The sequence below is a fragment of the Heterocephalus glaber genome, unplaced genomic scaffold (assembly GCF_053883595.1).
Source record: "Heterocephalus glaber isolate CG9 unplaced genomic scaffold, H.glaber_assembly_v1.0 deba00001472, whole genome shotgun sequence".
Taxonomy (NCBI): domain Eukaryota; kingdom Metazoa; phylum Chordata; class Mammalia; order Rodentia; family Bathyergidae; genus Heterocephalus; species Heterocephalus glaber.
Genome location: NW_028258315.1, coordinates 42135782 through 42157746, shown reverse-complemented (window position 1 = coordinate 42157746; position 21965 = coordinate 42135782). Strand labels below are relative to the sequence as shown.

Below are 21965 nucleotides of genomic sequence, written 5' to 3'. Positions count from 1 at the left end.
ACCCTATCTCAAAAACAAATCTGAAAATAGAAGTAACCTTATAGATAAAAATAGCTAATGAGTATTAAGTAAGTATTAAGCTCCATTTTATATGCCCTAAATGTTTTCATATAGAAATCTACATTCTTCGTTAATTATAATGTTAATTTGTCTGGGTGTGGTGGTGTACATCTGTAATCCCAGCACTCAGGAGGCTAAGGCAGGAGGATTGCCATGAGTTTGAGGATAAACTAGGCTACACGGTAAGTTCAAGGCCAGCATGGACTACACAGTGAGTCCTTGCCTGAAAAAAAAACAAAAGAGTTAATTTGTAAAAATGTTTATCGAGCATTTAAGTGTCAAGTAACTCACACACATTGTCATACTTAATGCTCACAAAAACCCTGTGAGAGTAGGTAAGCATCTTAACTCAGGTTCCTATAATGAAATATCACAAACTGAGCAGCTTAAACAGAAATTTACTTCTCACAGTTCTGAACACTGGAAGTCCCAGGTCAGAGGGGGAACCAGTTTGGTCTCCAGTGTGGTTTGTTTTCTTGGCTTGTAGACTGCTGCTGTCTTGGCACTCTATCCTCACATAGCAGAGGGAGAATGAATATGAGAAAAGGAGAGGAGAAGAAGACAGAGGGGGAGAAGGGAGAGGGAGAGGGAGCACACTCCTGTGTCTCATAGGGACACTAATCCTATTGGATCGGAACTCCACGATACGACCTCATCTAACTACTTCTTTACTTCATATATAGCAGCACTAGGAGCTACGACTTTAATGTATGAATTTAGGAGGAATGCAATGAAAGATCATTGTCATTTAACAAATAAAGCTCACAGAGATTAATGAGACCACCTAAGACCTCACAGCTAGTAAATGAGAGAAGCAGGATTATGAACCTAGGAAGACAGACTACTCAACACAATGGTCTTAACAACTACCCTGAATAAGAAAGCATAAATTACTCAGAAGCCTGCCAGCAAGACAATCACTATGATTTCTTGACTATTTGCCAATCTACACATTTTTCTTGCAGCTATAAATGTCTTCATTAATCTGCATGCTGTTTATCACTACTTAAGAATAATTTGCACACACACGTCTATATGTCAAAAACATACACTTGTATTTTATATTAATATCTGATATCTTATAGGAATTTCTTATGAACCCTCTTTTCAAGCCATCCTCACTGCCACTGGTCTCACACTGACTCAACAAAACTGTCAGTCCCTTAAATGGATTCTTGGCTTCCAGTCTCGCCTCTTCCATCATCCAAGCTGCACTTGCAGTGATCTTTATAAAACCTGAGTGTTGTCCACTATGCTTCTCCCTTCTAGCAACCCTCCACTGAGTCCCCACTTGATGGTGTGCAGAGTGCAGGCTCCATAGCCTGGTGTATTTGGTGCCCTGTAGCCCTCCAGCTCCCCTCCACCCCCTGCCATACTGATGCACTTCTACGTCCCTGTGTGCCTGGCCAGCCCTGCATCCTCATCTCACTCCCTGAAGGCAGCCTCCCACCATCAGCCTGGAGAAATCCCCCCATCTCTCCAGATCCACAGATGAAGCCCATCTTCTCTGCAGAATGTGCTCATGCTTTGCCAACTAAGTGGATCCCACTTTCTGTGTACCATCTTTGCACTGCCCTCGATTCTCCCACTTACCCCCTGTCCTAGACATTGTCCCTCCTTCTCCACTGCTGCACTGAGTTACCGGAAGGTAGGCACTCCCTGTGCTTTACAGATATGTATTTGTTACCTCGTAGACACAGTAAAGTCCCTATCAATGTTTATGGTATATGAACCAGTTCATTAACTAACTGAACTATTTGCTTAGGCATTTCCCCTTTATTTGTCAACGTGTTTTTGTCCATCTTCTGTAGATGTGAACTTTTCCATAATTATTCTTTCTACATGATTTCCTGGGAATTTGTTCCTCACATAGAAATAATATAGTACCAATTTTGTAGTTCATAGTTCATATTTTTTGCCAATGACTCACCAGAATGATGGAACTAACTCACTGTGCCACTGGGCAAATTGGAATCAGGGAACAGCAGGATGAACCCCACGGCCTTAATCAAATCCATCCGAGAGGCATTCTCCCTGAAGAGTGAACCTTCGTCTATGGCATTGCCTTGCCTGGTTCTTTAAATGTAGGAGGTACTCAGTCATCGAAGAGAGAGGCGGAAAACATTAACTATGAATTTTTAGCTAAGAAAACCAATGTCTTTTGTCCCTTACTTTTCCTAAACTTCTCCTACTTTATTTTTAAAATGTCATTTATTTGTTTGCTTGCTTTTGCAATGCTAGAGATTGAACCCAGGGCCTTACACATGCTAGGCAAGTGCTCTACCACTGAGCCCTTTTTAAATTTTATTTTGAGACAAGATCTCACTAAATTGGCCAGGCTGGCTTCAAACTTTCAAGCTTGGGCCAGGGATTTAGCTCAGTGGTGCTGCCGCCTGCCTCACAAGCACAAGGTCCCAAGTTCGATCCCTGGTACCAAAAAAAAAAAAGGAAAAACAAAAAGAAACTTTTAAGCTCTCTGCCACAGTCCTCCTAGAAGCCAGCAGATCAGACATGCACACCTATGTCTAGCTATCTCCTGCTTTCGTTTAAATGAAAGAATTTTGTTTCCAGAAATTTTTCACTTTAGCTTTCCTCTCTGCCTCTATTGCTTGGTATGGTTCCACACTTAGTCCTTTAAAGAAGATGACAATTATTTTTAGGTCAATAGAAATTAGTAAAAGAAGAAAAAAAAAAAAGCATGGCCATCTGACCCAGATTCTGACCCTGACTTGTCCCCGCAGCCTAGAAACTGCTTCTGGCTTTGCTGTTTGAATAACCTCTGGGTGACCCTTCCACCCCCACAGCTCAAGTTTGAGCTCCAGAACAAATATTTGTCCACATTTTGAACACAGTTAGAGAGCTTTCTTCTTTTTCTTCTTTTTTAAAGGGAACCGTTCTCTTCTGGGTTTCCTTTGAACTTAATTCAGTAGAAGGAGCTGTGTTCTCCCCAGACCATCTGCTCTGGAGATGTTGGCAGAGCTGTCCAGAAAAATGAAACAACTCATGTGCTTGCTCATCTGGTTCTTTCTTTTGGAAGCACCAGCCTTCGAAATCCCCACAAATGGACTTCCTGAAGTAAGTAATTCCAGAGGACTCTTGATGTTGTCCTAAACATGCAGTCAGTAAAGAGCTGATTGTCCTGTAATTGCTATTCAATGACCTTGTTCCATGTAGAATGGACACTTGTGAGAATATTCATCAGAGTGCAAGTGTTTACTCTTATAATTACTGGAATATGTGTTTGCTTCTTAACACATTAACAGGTTTTGTATGTTTGTAAGTCAAGTTGAATGATCAGACATCACAGTGTAGCATTTATGGAGCATATTGACTCCTTAAAAATTAGAGTAAAAACAGACTTAATCCACAGGATTTTTATGAGAATTAAATGATACATGTAAACTACCTAGCACAGTGCATGGACCAGTAAGTGCTTACTAATTATTGGCTATTACTGTTAAGAAATGTCACAATGGCTCTTAATAGAAGTTATTATCATGGCACCATTGTGTTTCATGCCTAACTGACCAATGATTTTTGTAATAAAGACATTTTAAATATTCGTATTATAGGGGGAGATGGCAAGTGGGCTGGCAAAGTGAAGGAATAATTCCCATGGAGCCCCGTCTCCATTCTGAACCCTTCTCCATCTCAATATATGGAAGTTCTTGGACAGAGTCATTCTGAAAGTCAGACAAGAGCTACTTTTATGCTAGAAAAACAAAAAAAAATGTTATAGGACTATCCTAGCAAATGCGGGAGTCTGTAATGCTTGATGGATGGATTATCTACAAAGATACCAAGAACTACTTTAAAGATTATAATACATAGTGTAATAAGTATTGTTATTCTCTTATTATTTGGTTTTGAAAATGTTTTATTTTTTCATAAAATAAAAAGGAAAAAAGTGATGTTTGAGGATATAGATATATTTATCCTTATTCAAACATTAACATACCATATACATGTATCAAAGCATTATATGGTACTACATAAATATGTATAATTTTATGATTTTATGTATCAATCAAAAATAAATTTAAATTATTTCAATTGCTAAGAATGTAATAGCATGTTTGCAAGGGGAAAAAATCACTCTATTTAGACACCATCATATTTTCTAATACTTTGAAAAGCACTAGTGTGTTGGAATCTCAAATTGAAGCCAAGACATCCAAATGTATTTGTGCTTTTTCAGTCATTTCTAACTGATGTTTGTCTCCTACATACATTTTTAAAGTAGGGAGATGAATGGCTCACATCTTCCCTGTCCAGCACTTTTTTTTTTTTTTTTTTTAACCAAGGATCGAACTCCGGACCTTGCGCTTGCGAGGCAGGCAGCAGAACCACTGAGCTGAATCCCCAGCCCTGTCCAGCACTTTTAATGCACCTTCCACCCCACCCACCAGGTTCACCCAGATACTTCCCCAGGCACTTACCTAATTACTGGATCATTTTGACCCCTTCATACCTGTCCATCATCTCCATGCAAACTCAGAAATATAATTCCTGCATCCAAAAAAATCAGATGTCAATTTCCATTTACTCTCCTCTGAGACCTAACTAGCAAACATAAATATATTGCAGAAACCATTGTGTAAAAAAAAGAGATTGTATAGAGGCAGAGGAAAGAATGTAAAATAATACAATGAACACTACCAGCTGCCTCTTTCACTCTAGATTTTTAAAAATAGAAATAAATACCCTAAATTCTTTTTAAGTTTACAGAATATGGTGATCTTGTGGAATTGGCCCCAGCCAAATTTCAATTTGTGACAGACAACCGGAGGTATCAGGTACAGTAAGCTTTGCTCCTGAAGGGAAAATATTGCATGAGGTCATCATTGAAGAAGTAAGAGAGGTATGAAGATGCCTGTTGATAGATTTTCTCAAGAGCTCACTTTGTAGCAGAGTCCAGTGGTTTTATACCCAGGTGAAGCATTGTCAAGGGGAAGAAAGTGACACTCCCATATGGGTGTCAGGCAGCCTCCAACCACAGTGGCCATGTAGTTAGTGCCCAGTGTGTGTCTTCCAAATTTAAGACAATGCAATGATTGAATTATAAGAAGGAACTTCCTTCTGGGACCGCATCTCTTAATCTAGTGGTGACAGACCCTTTCCATTGCAGCCACATATTTCCCTTCCTCTGGCCACTCTGTCCTGGGAAGCAGCTCAGAGGGCCCTTTGTGAAGGAGATGTGGCCACCATGGGCTGCATCCTAGAGGTCACAGAGGCAGCATAATCAGGATCCCCTAATTCAGAGGGGTGAGTTCTCTGCAGTGCCAGGAAGGGTTCGGACTCTCCAACACAGAACCCATGTGCTAAGAAAGGAAGTATTCATGGAAGCAACACTAACCTCACCAATGACATGCTTTGAATGGGTATAATATTTGACTTTCTAGAGTCCAAGTTTTTGCAGGTCAATAATATTAAAACCCAATAAGCAAGACTCATCTAGGCACAAGAGAGTAAACGTGATTACTGAGCTTTGCACTGAAAGAAAACAATGTGTTTCAGAGAATCTGCTAAAATCTCAGTTCACTCCAAATCAAACAAGCTGACATTACATCCAACACTTGACTTGTTTTATAATCTCTCAGACAGTGCTCGCTTCAGCAGCACATACACTAAAATTGGAACAATAGAGAAGATTAGTATAATCCCTCAAACATCAAATGTTCACTCATCACTCTTAAGCCACTCACCTTTCAAAGACAAGGTGATTTCCTCCATCCCTTCTACAAGACAGTTATTCATATGGATAATCTCCTAGCATGGTGGTAAGAGCATAGAATTTTTCAGGTGCCAGTCACTGTGCTTGGCACCAAGGTTAACCATGGGGAAAACACATCAAAATCCCTGCTGTTATGCAGCTTAGTCCAAAAGAAGGAGATAGACCCTAAGTAATTCATCCCTCAAGTAGAATGGATATTTATAAAGCCCAGTAAGATGCTCTCAGCAAAGGAAAAGCTGCAATGAGAACACAAAGTAAAGGAAACTGGCCAATCAGGAGGACAGAAGAGTGAGGGTAGAGTTTTCACTGAGGAAATTCTACCAGAGCTGAGATTTGAAGGGTGGGATCAGAGGAGACTTGGCATTTCAGACAATGGGGACAGCATGTCCAGAGCCCCATGGCAGAATGGAACATCCAAATCACCATTCAACTGAGTAAAAAACAAATCAGACAAACAGAGTAAAGGGGATATATGGTACCCCATATGAGCTTGGTTGGACACTTTCATTGAAAAATATTTGTTTTAGCACTGTCATCTTAGAATGATGTCCATGCAACCAAGAATGGTTGAGATATTTGTTCAGAAAAACTCACCAATGGAAAAATAGATTTCAAGAATATTCCATATTTATGTCTCAGCTCCAATGAATGAACTGCAGTTCAATATTGAAGGAAAATAAATTTTTTTGACTGAGAGTACAGTTTTTGCCCTTAAGGTAATAAGTAGCATGCAGTTGAAGAATGATTGTCTAACTTCCTTTCACAGAGAAGCCTTTCTGAAGAAGAATCTGGTGAAAGGATGGTAAGTCTGCTTTGATTTTGTTACAAACTGATGTCTCAACGATTTTCCTGTTAACTATTATTTAGAAATCAATTGAGGTGTCCCTTTTGTCATCATCACTGAGTCTATTTGCCTGCCTTTTGAAATACCCTCCTTGCCCAATTCTTTTTGGAAGCATTTCTAAAATTCAGCAGTACAGTTTGAGCAGACAGGACAGATGTCACCAAGAGATTAAAACGTTTTTATTTAATGTAGTTTCACCAACTGTATATGTTCCATCCAAATGTATGTATTTATTCCAACTTAACAGTTTTGATTTAGAATATAGCACCTGACAGCTGTGGAGAACAAAATAGTGGCTATGGAAAAGCACCCTCAGACATGAGATGGCCCAGTCCCCTGAATGTTCAAAGTGGACCTTCTGGGGCTAAGGAACAGCCAAAGGAAGTGACTTATGTTGCACTTCCTGCTCTGAACTGACAATAACCACTGGAGGCTCACACTTAAGGGGAAGGGGAAGTCAATAAGGCTTGATTTTATCTTATCTTGAGATGTGCTTGGTTATTAACTAGTTGCAAGAGTTAATCTCACACAATAAAGTTTGGAGGATGAGAGCTAGTATTGAAAAAAGCAAGTCCTCTTAGAGAAAAAAGAAAAATCTAGTAGGCCACATAATTGCCATAGATCTGAAGAAGCTTATAGATCTCAGGCATATCCTAAGGTGTACATTTTTCATACCTTGCCTTTGAGCATGTGGACCTGCTGTGATTTTTTTTTTACACTGGGGCTGCCCTAAATTGATGGAGAAGTGTGGGAAAGGAGGTCCAGAGTGGGTACCATAATTGCACCACAATGCCCTCTCAAATATTCTGTCCCACATGCATCAATATTATCATAGCTCATTTTAATTTAATAAAATAAATGATGGAATAGTAATAGATGAGACTAAAGAAGGATGAGACTAAACATTTGGGGAGCTGCATGTGCCCTTCACCCCACAGTAGCCCGGCCAGAACTCCACTCTGAAGACATAGCCTTTCCCATCTGAGGCCTTCAATTCGAAATTATTTCCTGGATATTCTCAATCCAGTCTTTCTTTCCACAATCATTTTCTACTTGGATTTTTAAAAGAATTCTCTCAAAGTATCTCAAACCAAATTATTTTAAAACGAAAGCCAACTTCTTGTAGGTTGCTTCAAGAAGTTAGGAGACTGCTCAACAATACCTGAGTTATATATTCACCAATGCCCTAGAATTGCTCATAACAAGCAAAATATAATGAATGCTGTGAATATCATGTGTCTAGTGATGTTTTACATGATTTTCCTATGAGTAGTTATGCCTTCTTGCCAATTTCAGGAGAATGTTGATCAAGTAACTCTTTATAGCTATAAAGTCCAGTCCACAATTACTTCTCGTATGGCCAATACTATCATCCAGAGCAAACTGGTGAACAACTCCCCACAGCCTCAAGATGTTGTATTTGATGTCCAGATTCCCAAAGGAGCCTTCATCTCCAACTTCTCTATGTGAGTAGTTCCTCTGCAGAGCCAGAAAATGGATACTTACTGCTCTATTGAGAGATTCAAAAACCCTCATGAGAATGGTCCTTACTGGTCAGCTAGTCCAGTGGTTCTCACTTCCAGAGCTGTGGAGCTGCTGGATATCAAGAATCACTGTGGAATGTGCCCCCATTCTTTGTTTCTGTTCCAAGTATCAGAATTTGTAAAGGGTTTTTTATTGCTAATAAATTAAAGCAAACTTAATCTATGTGGTAACAACCTCTCACTTCCTTACATTTTAATATCCTTTATTTGGGGAAGAAAAATATATAAATTTGCCCTGCTTTATAGGAAACCATATAGGAGTGAGTGCAGTAAGTCAGTGCCATCTGCCAGATATTTGAGAATTACTGATTGAATCCAATCACTTATCCAGGGCTGAATTCCTCTATTATATCACTTAACAAGTGGATTGTCTGAGTTTGACTTGACTATTTCTTTAATGATAAACTCACTACTTCTCCAGGCAATCAACTCATGGTTGACAACTCTGTTAGAATTATTTCTAACAGAGTTAAATTATTATATATTATAGAGTTAGATTATTATATATTATAGTTATTTCTATTATGCTTAATTTAAATATTTTGCGTTTTTTACCCAATGATTCTAGTGTTCCTCCCATAGAATTTCTAAAAATTCTCTGCAAAACATATATTGAAGTACTCATGGATGAAATGATATGTTGTCTGAGATTGGCTTCACAAGAACTGAGACAGAAAGCATGGGAATAGAGACAAATTAAGATTGGCAGAGTATTGATAATGATGGTTTCTTGAAGGTCTCATACTGTTTTCTCAATTTTTAAATATATTTAAAATTTTCCGTAATAAAACAATTTTAAACTAATCCAATATCTTTCAAATATTTAGGGCCAGTTATCCACTTGGAGGGAGCATGACCAGCACTAAACATTCCCTGTTCCTCCAGGTGATCAGATGGTTTTCTATGCACTGTGCACCCAGGTGCCCATCCTGAGTACTGCCATGGACCAACGTCCCTTTTTGGTTCCCTAGAAAAGATGACAATACTCTGCAAATAGTTTATTGTTTATTCAAACATTAGCTTGGACTACTTCTAATTTGATTTTGTCTTTCTTAAGCCAGTGTAATCAATGATAATTGTGAATGAATAAAATCAAAGGTTTGTTAGCAAGCACTTTGCCTGCTAAAATCTGCAGATCCATGGTTTTTTTTAAATGGATAGAAAAAAGCATTATGCAAAGTGATATCCTTTTAATTGACTTAAAGATTTACAACTTTTTTAGTTGTTCTTTTCTAAAAAAGCAAATGGAAAGGGAAAAGTTTTCTGTAGCAGTATCATATGACATCGGGTCTATAAAACACTTTAAGCTAGTCATTTGAATTCTTATTTTTAAATCACATAATCAGAATTTATTGTAGGTATTGTTTCTGTTTTCCTTCCTTCTTTTTTTTTATTCCCCTAGAAGATTTGAGGTGACAAAATACAGAACTGTGAAACACATATTTATTTTGGTCTCCTTATGATCAGGGCTGAATATTTAAGACCCCAGAAGATAGTTGCTGTATTGTTACAATTTAAAATAAGCTGCCAAAATCTCCTCCATACCAGCCAAAACATGTCTTCTGCCTTTTTTATCAAGGCCCCAGATATTTTCCTTGGTCTTAAAGAATTGCTGGTCTTTGAGTCTTACTGTGATTTGATGGAAGAATGCAGGCCTGAAGCTGGGTCCTCTGGTTCTCACTTGGGTTCTGCCCTGTTGTGTTTTGACTGCTGTGTGACCTTGGCCGTTTGGCTCTCTGGGTCTGATGTCCCTCATCTAAAGGGGCAAACCTAGAAATGTGCCTCAATGCATGTGCTACTGTCATTTGGGAAGGAAACTTGTTCAAGGGAGCTGCCCCTTCCACCATGGGTTGTCTGGCATCCTTGGTGTCCTCCCACAAATGCAAACAGCACTTTCCAGGCACCGGAGCAAGCAAAATTTTTTCTTACATTCCTAAGTGCCTCCTTGAAGCAATATTGCCCATCTCAGCACTGTGAGGTCCCATGTGGCTCCAAAACTGTGTGACTCTGCTACTCTAACAAGCCATTGCTTGGTAAGGATTAGGTACTGCCAGCAAAAAGCAAGATGAGTAGAGACAGTGATGCAAAGAGAAGACAGAGTTCCCCAAGGAAGATGATACAGAGACAAACACAAACTTCCTGAAGGGATTCATCTGCACCTCCCTGCATCTGTCTGTATTTTTTTCCTACCCTTTCTGGAGAAGATGCTGCTTTGTTTTAGCCAGCTGGTGCTGTCATAAGAAAGTACCATAGATAGGTGGGCAACAAAAATTCATTTCCCATAGTTTGGGAGGCTTGACTGTCAAAATCAAGGTGCTGGCAGATTCAGTATCTGATGAGGGCTCACTTTCTAATTTAGAAAAAAGACATGGCTGTCTTTTTTGCTGTTCTCTCACGGTGGAAAGGATCAAGAGAACTTTAGGGGTTCGCTCTCTTTTTTTTTTTTTTGTGGCACGGGGGATCAAACTCAGGACCTTGCACTTTCGAAGCAAGCAGGGCGCCATTGAGCTAAATTCCTGGCCCCAGGGGTTCTCTTTTATAAGGGTACTAATTCTATTTGTGAGGGCTCTGCTTCCTTGATCTAATTACCTCCTAAAGGCCACTTGTAACACCATCATATTAGGAGGTAAGATTCAACCTATGAATTTAGTAAGACACAAATATTTAGTCTACTGCATACCCTCAGGCTATGCCTATGGGGGGGGGGGGGTTGTTGTTTTTGTTTTTAGTTCCTGGAGATCAAATACAGGGTCTTCAAGTTGAACTACATCCCTAGCCCTCTTTTTATTTTTTTATTTTGAGACAGTTTTGCTAAGTCGCTAAATTATCCAGGCTGGGCTCAAACATATGATCCTCCTTCCTTGGTCTCTCTGGAATGATAGGCATGTGCTACCATACTCAACTTATCCCTAATTTTAACTCACAGAAGAACGATCTAATGAAACAAATATAGGTTAGAGAATCAATGATTTATCAGTCACCTCTCCTAATTACATACCATTAAAAAGAGACACCCAAGAGAACAACACTTCATCTAATAAAATTTTCATAAGTGAAAGTTTAAACACACAACAGTACATAAGGATAAGATTTTAGGACGGGAGTCAACCTAGCCCTTCTCAAACCACACTGTCAGATAAAGGGAATCCCATCTACAAATTATTCGACTATCTCTCTTCTTGTTTCTTACAGATGCAAAATTGCCCCCATTCAATAAATCAACCATGCTGCATTGATTGCTTATTGTTTATTGCTAAGAGTACTATTCTGATCATCTGCCTGTGTCCTGTCTTTCTCTAGGACTGTAGATGGCACGACATTTACTAGTACCATTAAGGAGAAAACTGTGGGCCGAGCTCTCTACTCACAGGCAAGAGCAAAAGGCAAGACGGCGGGACTGCTGAGGTAAGGGACAGACAAGCAAGGCTTGTCATCTCATCTGCATTTGTCTTCCTCTCCTGTCCCATTCCCCCAGAGCAAACCCGCCTCCAGAAAGTCACTGAATCTAAACCAATGGCCAGCTCTCACAGTCAGATTACAGATTAGGCATCATAATTTCTGTTTCCCTAAAGGCCTTTCTTCTACCAGTGAGTCTGGGAGATTTCACATGGGTTGTGCTTATATTACTTTGCTTACAGGTAGATGGATGTTCTGTAAATAAATATTGATTTTTTTTTCTAAAAATGCAGAGAAGAACTACAGAAATACTTCATTAGTAACCTTGCGGCAAAACTTATGAAGTATACAGAAGAAAATGATTGGGATTTGTTCTAATGATTTCTTCTCCCTTATTTTTACGGGAGAGAGCCTTTGAAGGCATCAATTACTAAGCTTAGAGTCCAGCCGGGGTTTTTTTCTTTATAATCTTCCATAAGATACTGAAAATGCCCAAACCACGTCAAAAAGCAGGGTTTAAAGCAAGAAACTTCAAAGAAATCTTTGGCTAACCACTCCTTACACTGTACAGGTTGTTTCTGCCCAATTCTGCCATGTTTTTTCTTCTACATCCTCAAACTTAGCTCTAATTGAAGTTCTTTTCATTTTACTACTGCTTTTCATTCATTCAGCAAAAGTGCATCAAATCTTAACTCTGTACCCAGTTCTATTAGAAACAACATGCACACAATAATACTCTCAGACTTGGGGAGGAGACAGGCAAGAAAATGGTGACCGTTATATGGATAGTGGGCAAGTGCTAATGGAGAGTGAGTACACAACACTATCCATACCAAGTGTGAAATTCTGTAGCAGGGTCTGGAAAATCCCCAGAGGAGCAGATGTTTCAGCTGAGCCCAAGTAAATCCATGGGATTCAGCTAGGTGGAGAAAGGAAAGAAGAAAGTCCAGAGGGGACACTTTCAGCCTTTCTGCATGTTAACCAGTTATTTTAGTTGCAGGAATCACTTTGCCATATTTACCCATCATTTGGAAAAGTCCATCTATTCATTTAACCATCCCACAAACACTTCTCTATAACACAAACTCTTCTGGGCATTGACAATTTAGCAAAGAACATAGCTTACTTCCCAACCTGCTTCTCAGGTAAGCATGGCCCTCTCCTCAAAACTTAGCACCAGGCCACATTCTGCTTTTTCTTCAACTACCCAGTATTCCAAGCTGACTGCCTACAGTACAGTACTTCCCTTATCCCAAATAGGCTGATTATGCACTTGTTTACCTACTTCATTTTTTAAAATCTTTCATTGTTAATCATAACACCGTAATTGCCTTCACTGGATAATCCTGCTGTTTTCTTGGTAAAACCATGCATTCCTCAAGATCAATGTTCACACCCCATATACAGTGACAAAATAAGGCCTTACACTGGAAATACATATCCAACTTGAGGGAATAATAGAATTCTTCTCCCTAAAGACCTCCAAAAATATTAAGAATCCCTCAAGTCTCAAAATGTAGTGTAGGAAGTAAGTGCTGTCTTCAGAGGCATCTAGACTTGGATTTGACTCGTGTGGGGTTACTTGTCTTCTCTTAGCCTCTTTTTGGAAAATGAAGGTAGTGATTTCTGTCCTGCAGGACTGCTATAGCAGACATGATATATGTCTTGCTGCTGGCACAGACTAGGGACCAGTCAATGGCAGCTCTTGGTAGATGACACTGAAATAGGCAAGAAGCTCTGGAATCAACAGATAAGGGAGGAGACAACATGGAAATTCTTAGTAGGATTAAATTTATTTAGAAATTGCACTTCTAGGTATTTACGTCTATTGTACCTATTTTATGAAAAACTCAGCAGGTCTGATCACCCAGCATAAAGGCCAGATGCCCTCTCCCTAGACACTTGGTCTTGTAGTGTCCATGTGTGATGACTTACACTGGGGGATCCCACATTTAGGAGCAGAGCCCTTGACATGGAGAACTTCAAAACCGAGGTAAACATCCGTCCTGGAGCAAAGGTGCAGTTCGAGCTTCACTACCAGGAAGTGAAGTGGAGGAAGCTGGGGTCATATGAGCACAGGCTTCACCTGCTGCCGGGACGGCTGGCGAAACACTTGGAGGTGAGCATGGGTGTGCAGGGTGTGCAGCGATGCCAGTCCCTTTTAGTTCCTATCCCTGATTCATATTTTCTGTTTGTCACCCCTATGGAGCTCAATGTACCCAAGCCTGCAAAATAAGATGGTGCACTGAGAACATTTGGGTTCGAAGTCAACCATACCACTTCTTTCTGATTTCAACACCAGCTCAGCTCCTTAGTAGCTGTATGAGTTTTCTGGGGGTATTGCAACAAACAACCACAAACTGTCTTATTATCTTACAATCCTGAAGGACGGAAGCCTGAAATCAAGGTGTCAGCAGAGCTATTCTCCCTCAGGAGGCTCAAGGGGAGATTCTGTTCCTTGCTTCTTCTGGGACCCCACAACTGCTCAGGTGTCCTAGGCCACTAAATATGTGCTCCTGCTTAATTTTCCAGTAATGATGATGGCTGCCATATTCTCTCACTCAGTACTATGAATCCCATGGTGAATAGTATTGAGGGAGCAGCTTCAAGAGATTAGCACCTACCCTGTAATAAGGCTACTGTTGAGTTTGTTTGTAATAAATAATGGTAATAAAAAGCTAAGTAAAAGATATAAAAATATATACCTTCTATGATATCTAGGGGAAGTATTTATACCGATTATGTCATTGAATCCTCACCACAAAGTAGATATCATTACCTTTAGCTTACACATTTAGAAAGTGAGATTCAGTTAAATAACTTGCCTAAGGCCACAAAGCTAAGATGTAAGGTTTTAGCCTGGGCCTGACTGCACTATAAAACTGCATTCTAAGAGCTGGGGATTTAGCTCAGTGGTTCCACCCCCTGCCTCACAAACACAAGGTCCTGAGTTCGATCTCTGGTACCAAAAAAGAAAAAAAACAAAAAAAACACTACATTCTAAGGTATAAGTCAATGCAGATAAGGACTCCTATTGCACATATCAGGTAGCACAAATGACCAGTACATTTCTGATATTTTTATTCACCCTTAAATCTTCTATGCTCTTAGGAAGTCCTCCTTTTTAAGTAGTAAAACATAGTTAGCTACAATGAGAAAGAGTTAGTTAGATACAGAGGCAAGTTTCTTGAGTTTTGTTTAGAACTGGTAGTTACTGAGCCAAGTACTTGCTGAGATCTGGACAGTAATTTACTTTAGACCTCTCTGGACTCAATTTTCTCATCTATGAAACATGAAGTTTCAACTAGAAGATCTTTAAGTTATTTTCCAGCTTTAACTTTCCATGGCATTTACTCATTTCCAAAGACATTTGCTCAAAATTCAGTAATAAATTCAAGATAGCCGGGGATTTAGCTCAGTGGTTCCAGTGCCTGCCTTGCAAGCACAAGGTCCCAAGTTTGATCCCCGGTACAAAAAAATAAAACAAAACAAAAATAAATAAATTAATTAATTAAAGATAAAACATAAGATTATAGACCTTCTTCTTTTCTTTATTTCACAGGAGGTTTCTAATCACCATCAAAAGAGGCACTGAATTGAAAATACTTTTCACTCACAGAAACCAAGGAGAATAGCAGCTGGGGATTTAGCTCAGTGGCACTGTGCCTGCCTTGTAAGCACAAGGTCCTGAGTTTGATCCCTGGTACCCCCAAAAAAAGAAATCAAGGAGAATAACAATTCTTTTTGGAACTTCCTTGACATTATCAAATTTGGGGAATGCTTTTGTTCCAACAATTGTCTTCCTTGGAGAAAGACCAAAAATATGTTGAGCAAGTCAAGGCCATCAAAGGCTGGTCCTGGCCTCAGGGCCTCAGACACACATCCCAAATGGTCAGTGTCCCAGTGGGTCCTATGGTATTTTAGGGCTGTGTCTGTATCAAAGGAAACTCAAGACTGCTAAGAGCTAGGAGAAATTCCTTCCATTTTCATCTTCTCATAGAGACAATGAATCTTGTCCTGAGGACCCCACTCCATTTATAGGTAGACTGTTGTGGAAGAATAAAGCAGAGGCCCCAGTTCTCTGAAACTTCCCTGGGCTTTTCCAAGAGCCTCTCCATTATCTATTGTGATATCTGGGTCAGACTCTCCCAAGGCTTTTGGTTCCCCTGATCCTGCAGGCAGCTCATGACAACATGGAGGGCCAGTTGATCTTTTGGAGATAACAGAAATCTATAAGATTGGTTACATTCACATCCTATACTGGGATTTGTAAAAACCGAGAAATAAAATGTCGAATCTGCTCAGACAAGTTCCCATGACTTTAGGAAAGCATAGTTTTTAACACACACACAAAAATTTTTTTTTGGTACTGGGGATCGAACTCGGGTCCTTGCACTTGCACAGCAGGCAGCAAAACCACTGAGCTAAATCCCCAGCCCAAAAAATTTTTTTTGAGATAGAAAAAACAGGCATGATTCCAAAGCAGGTACTTTTCAAAGGGAAGTTGGTCATCAGGGTTGCAAATGGTCCTAAGTGAGGAAGAGGCAGTAAGAAAACCAGTTTGTGTACTAATGTGAGTACCAAGCACTGTGTCATGATCTCCCATTTAAATGAATGTATGCAAAGCATGGAGGGGAATGGCATGAAAAAAAAACAATATTATAGCATGAGCCCTAAAGAGAAGTGTGTCAATGTTAATCAAAAATATGGGCCTGGGGCTGTTAAAAGTAAAAAAAAAACGGTGTCTGATATACTAAGAGCTTAGGCCCTGGGTTTGAATCCTGCCTCTGCCATTTACTAGCTGGGTCATTCTGATTCTCTGCTTCTTCATCTGTAAAATAAGAAATAACACATAATACATTAGTCAGAGTGAAATGAATTAATAAGTACTTAGCACAGTACTTAAAATATAAGAAGCATTCAAGAAATAACAGTTGTGCCAGGCATGGTGGCATATCCCTGTAATCCCAGCACTTGGGAGGCTGAGGCAGGAGGATCACCACAAGTTCGAGGCCAGCCCGAGCTACATAGTGAGTTTAAGACCAGCCTGAACTACATACTGAGACTCTGTTTCAAACAAACAAGCAAACAAACAAACAAAAAAGAAATAGCAGTTGTGACTATGGTTTCATCAAGTATCACTAAAAAGGATTTCTCTTTGTTGAGCTTTGTTTAAAGAAAAAAGACAGAGAAGGAATAAAAAAGGCCCATGATATAGGAAAAATATCTATTTTGACAGATCTACAGAGAAAATGCAGTATAATTTAACAATGGCTTTCCTTCTTTCCCTAGCAACATAGATGGTCTTAAAAATATAAATTGGATCTGGGAATGTAGCTCAGTGGCAGAGCATTTGCCTAGTATGTGTGAGGCCCTGGGTTTGACACCCAGCACCACCAAATAAACAATAACAACAAAACAAAAGTAATAGACTAGAATGAAGAAGATCCATTTTGTATTACTATAATACCTGAGACTGGATATTTATAGGCAAAGAGATTTACTTGCCCTGTGGTTCTGGAGGATGGAGGGTCTGAACAGCATGGCACCAGCACCCTGAGAAGGATCCCCTTTCACAGCATGGTAGAGAAACAGAAAGAGAACCAGCTGTATGCAGAAGGGGGAAATCACACACAATGGCCTCGCCTCATAACAATGCACTCTCTTGTGAACCAACTGGGTCCTGCAGACCAGCATCAATCCCTCCCAGGGTGGTGCCCCATGACCTGATTACTTTGCCTCAGACCCCACCTCTAAAGGTCCCACCACATCAACACTGCCACACGTGGGACCACAATTCCATGAAACTTTGGGGGTCACATTTGAACCCATATCCAAACTATAATAAATGGGAATTGAATCCTGGTGAAATAAAGAAATGGACTATACTGAGTTTCTAGGAAGAGATCAAGTTTCCGTCACATCCCAGGGAACTTAAGAAGTGATCATGGAAGATTTGGGGATGAAAAAAGCCTTGGATGATTTATTACTCATTTTATTTCTTGCCTAAACAAACTTTTTTTTTTGTATGGGGAATTGAACTCAGGACCTTGTGCTTTCCAGGCAGGCATAGCACCACTGAGCTACATCCTATCCTAGCCCTTTAAACAGACTTTTAACTCTGTAATTTTCTTTCCCATCTCTAGGTGGATGTGTGGATAGTTGAACCTCAGGGAATGAGATTTCTTCATGTTCCTGACACATTTGAAGGCCATTTTGATGGTGTTCCTGTGATATCTAAAGGACCCCAGAAGGTACCATAATCACTGCATGTTTCCAGCCATCCAAGCAGCCACAAGCTCCTATGCTCTGGAGAATAAAGACATGGTCTGGTGTTGGTCTGAGGGCACTATCAAGGACCAGTGATCCTTAGGAAGAGTCTAGGATCATTTACCAAAGATATAAAACAGTGTTCCCCATTGTTTCATTCCATTTGGGCCAATGACTCCCACTTTTGAAACCTCACTTTTCCCTAGTCATCTACTTGACAGTAGCTGATGACAACTTTCACATAATATATAGTGCATTTCCATGAATCATAGCAAGAATTATTCAGTTGAATTCTTTCTGCCTTAATGGTCAATGATAAGACACTGTAAGTCAAACTTCTCTGAGGACCCTTCACAAAATTTCTCCAGAGCTGGTGGCTATCCCTTCCTTGAGGCATGGGAGAGATTCTTTGAATCACTTTTTTAAAGGCCTAAAGTGTGACAGTCAGTCCCCTTCAGTGCCCTGGGTCTGTTCTTTCCACCAGTAACAGGCTTAGTGATGCTGGTGCGAGCCACAGAGGCCACTGGGCAGCGCCCTTCACCTCTGTGCATAAGCAAGTGCAGCCACCAAGCCCTCCACTAGCAGGGACTTCAAGCTGAGGACAGATTCTGACGTTCCTGCTCCTTTCAGGCACATGTCTCCTTCAGGCCCACAGTAGCACAGCAAAGAAAATGTCCCAACTGTTCTGAGACTGCAGTGGATGGAGAGCTGGTGGTGATGTATGATGTGCACAGAGAAGAGAAGGCTGGTGAGCTTGAGGCAAGTGTCGATGGTCTCTGGTAGAACTGCCAAGCCAAATCCAAGGAAACTCCTTGTTGAAAGAACTCCCTGCTCTATGGTTGTTTATAGCTGCCAAGGCAAGTGTCAAAGCTACAGAGCAGGGACTAAAATCCTATTTCTTTACTATGCCACTAAGCATTATCTTTTGTGTCATAAAAACTAAATGAAGGTTCATTCAGTCTGGTGTTAGTCAGCTTTCCTTCACTATAACAAAATATCTGAGATAACTTATAAAGAAATAAGGTTTATTTGGGCTCCTTGTTTTAGAGGTTCATGACCAGTTGAGCCTGTTGCTTTTAGACCTCTGGCTAAAAGGCTAGATCACAAAAGCAGGAAGCACAAATGAGAACAAACTGATCACCTTATGGGCAGGAAGCAAAGGAGAGGAAAAGGGAGAGGCTAGAGGCTCACTATTTCCCTCGAGTGCACTCTCAATGACCTAAGGACCTCCCACAACGCCCCACCTCCTGAAGATCCACAGCACTTCCCAATAGTACCCCAAGGAACAAGGTTTAACACATGGGTCTTTGGGGGACACTACCAAAGTTCAAACCTTAGCAGGTCTTGTGCTCCTGTTCCAGAAGGACATTTCCAGACCTCCTATGAAGAACTATAGAAATTACAAACTGGACTTTCTGGATAACTTTCTAAGCCCCTTTGCAATTAGATGATCAAGGAAAAACACAGAGATGATGGGGTGAGGAAGAAGGCACAACCAAAGTCCAGAGGAAGAGAAGAGCTAGTGGTGAAATCAGGGTCGATGTTTATTGTGAGATTCTGCTCAGATTTTCCTTTCTGCCGTTGCCACGTCTAAGATATGTCTCCATCTCCCTTGTGCTAAGGTGGGAACTCCTACAGTGTATCCAAAAAACCTGTGAGGCTCTTCAGGAACAGCATGTAAAGAAGTATATCAGAGGCTACAGCCACATACCCTGCATCTGAGAACTGTAGTGTCCAGGATAGAATGAACCAAAGGGCCAAGGAAAGAAAATTAGGCTGCCAGTCATTGGAAGACAAAGAGGATGAGTGGGAATCTAGCTGGATGGCCCTCCACTAACTTTGAGAAAAATCCAAATTCCCTAAAGTATCACCAAAGGGTCCTTTGTGAACTGTCTTGCTCAATTTCTACTGAATGTCTTGGATTCTTGAGTTCTATGGCCCCATCTTGCTGAACCACTTAGAAAGCCCCAAGTGTGCCATATTCTTTCATCACTGTCTGGAATTCTCCTCCCCACTCCTACAACCCAACCCAGCCCAACTCCCACAATGGCAGGCTAACTCCAGGCACATCCTTAGGTCACAATGTAGATGCTATGTCTCTGGGGAAGACACCCTCATCTGAGTTAGATGCTGCTCCATTGGAGTCTCTGAGAGCCCTGTACCTTCCTAATCATGGCATTTGACACCCTATGCTTCAAATACTTTGGCTTGTCTGTGTCCTCAACTGGCTGTGAGTCCCATAAGAGCAGTGACTCAGCCTGCTTTACAGTTATTTACAAGGGTAGAAACGGAGGCTTGAGATAAAGTCTACATGAAGCAGAATGGCATGGAGTACAATGGAAACTTTGCCAACAAGGCTTAGAACCTCACAGCAGAGGAACAAGGACCAGCAGCAGAAGAGAGCAGCAGGAGAGACTGACCTGCCTCTAGCTTCCACCTCTCTTCTCATCTAAGGGTGTCCTGCCTCCTTTGTCCATCACCCACTTCTGCTCTCGTTTTCCCCAGGTCCCCATTCCCTACCTTCTAGACATTGGTCAATGATCCAACTCACATATATATTCTATTTTCAGGTATTCAATGGATATTTTGTCCACTTCTTTGCTCCTGAGAACCTGGACCCCATTCCCAAAAATATCCTTTTTGTCATTGACGTTAGTGGCTCCATGTGGGGAATTAAGATGAAACAAGTAAGTACTACCTTTTGGGAAGTGGTCGGTGGGACCTTCCTTCTTCTTTGATCCTCTTTAACAATGCAATAGTCCATCGCTGTTGCCCTTTGAGATAAAACTCAGCAACTGTTTTTACTGCTTGAGGGTGCAAACTCTTCCAAAGCTGTGACATTATCTTTTGCTCTCTGGATATATGCCCCTATTATCCCTTCCCTGTAAATTTTCCTTCCTTCTCGTGTCCCTGTTTCCTGGTTCCTCTTCTCTCTCTTCATCCCTTTTCTATTCTGTGTCCAATATTTCCCTGAAAAATCATTTCTCAGCTCACCTCTTTGAAGTCTCATCTCTGTATAACCTCTTCTCACTCTGATCACTTTTCTGTGTCTTAGTCTTTTGGTTCTCCTGCATAATATTTTACTTTACTATCATCTCATTACTCACAAGTAACTTTTAAATAACCATATGCATGTCTTTTAAATTATATCACAATTCCTTGAAGTTTTGGCTCTCTTGTCCCATGTCTTCCAGTTCAGAGTTGAGTGTAGGTTTATTCAGTGAACAGTAGCACAGAAGCAAGTCTAAAGAATAAATCAGAAAAATAGCCAGCATGGTGGCACACACCTGTAATCCCAACACACGAGAGACTGAGGCAGGAGGATCGAGAGTTCAAGGCCAGCCTGAGCTACATAGCAAGACCACATCTCAATGAAATAAAAACAAAACAGAATAAATAGGAAAAATTCCCACTGATCCATATATTCAGTCAGTTTGAATAATCAAATAACTATTTCTGCCCTCAACAACTTTTTTTGATACTCAGATGTTTACTACCATTCTCGGATCTGTAAGGACCCCAAGAGAAGTCCATGTTTCTCAAAGGCCATGCCCATCAGTATTGGTACCCGATATAGGGTTTCTCAGGAGTGAGCTATTGATATTTTGGATGGGATCTTCTTTGTTGTGGAACTGTTGTACTATGCACTATCGAATGATGAACATGATCCCTGGCCTGCCCACGAGATTTCAGTAGCACAACCTCTCCTCCAGCCATGACCATCAAAAATGACTTCACACCTGGTCTGGGGTTCCCTGGGGAAGTAACTGCCTAGGAAAGAACCAACACTCTGAAACAGTGGTTTATTCACTGCTTCCTTCCTTCTTCTATTCAACAAGTATGTGTGAAGCAGTTATTATGTGTCGGGTTCTTAGCTCATCAGTGAATAAAATAGACCAAAAGTATAAAAATAAACAGCAACAAGCAACAATACTCCCCCCTCCCTTAGCCAGAGGAATCAGCTATGAAGTTCCCCACCAGAGTGGGGTGACAGGACTTTGCAATAACCTGGTACATATGTTATAACAAACTAGAAGAGGAGCTTGAAGGCTCCAAACACAAGGAAATGATAGAGATTGAAATCTAACTACCTTGATTGGATTAGTGAAGGCTGTAT

At 40.5% G+C, this 21965-nt stretch overlaps 1 protein-coding gene across 4 annotated transcripts in view; it reads left to right on the top strand.

Moving 5' to 3' along the window:
• Positions 1 to 2915: 2915 nt before the first annotated feature.
• The window catches only part of Itih2 (inter-alpha-trypsin inhibitor heavy chain 2), a 39028-nt gene continuing 19978 nt past the window's right edge, over positions 2916 to 21965 (top strand). Inside the window, exons 1-9 of one of the 4 annotated variants that reach the window (XM_004854534.2) lie at positions 2917 to 3135; positions 4782 to 4856; positions 6561 to 6596; positions 7935 to 8104; positions 11483 to 11587; positions 13535 to 13697; positions 17725 to 17832; positions 18479 to 18607; positions 20419 to 20535. In XM_004854534.2, coding sequence (XP_004854591.1) covers positions 3028 to 3135; positions 4782 to 4856; positions 6561 to 6596; positions 7935 to 8104; positions 11483 to 11587; positions 13535 to 13697; positions 17725 to 17832; positions 18479 to 18607; positions 20419 to 20535 — 1011 coding nt within the window. In that variant the 5' untranslated portion in view covers positions 2917 to 3027. Of the gene's footprint in view, positions 3136 to 4781; positions 4857 to 6560; positions 6597 to 7934; positions 8105 to 11482; positions 11588 to 13534; positions 13698 to 17724; positions 17833 to 18478; positions 18608 to 20418; positions 20536 to 21965 lie in introns of all 4 variants that reach the window. The other 3 variants (XM_004854535.3, XM_004854536.3, XM_087181969.1) reach the window with 3 other exon arrangements.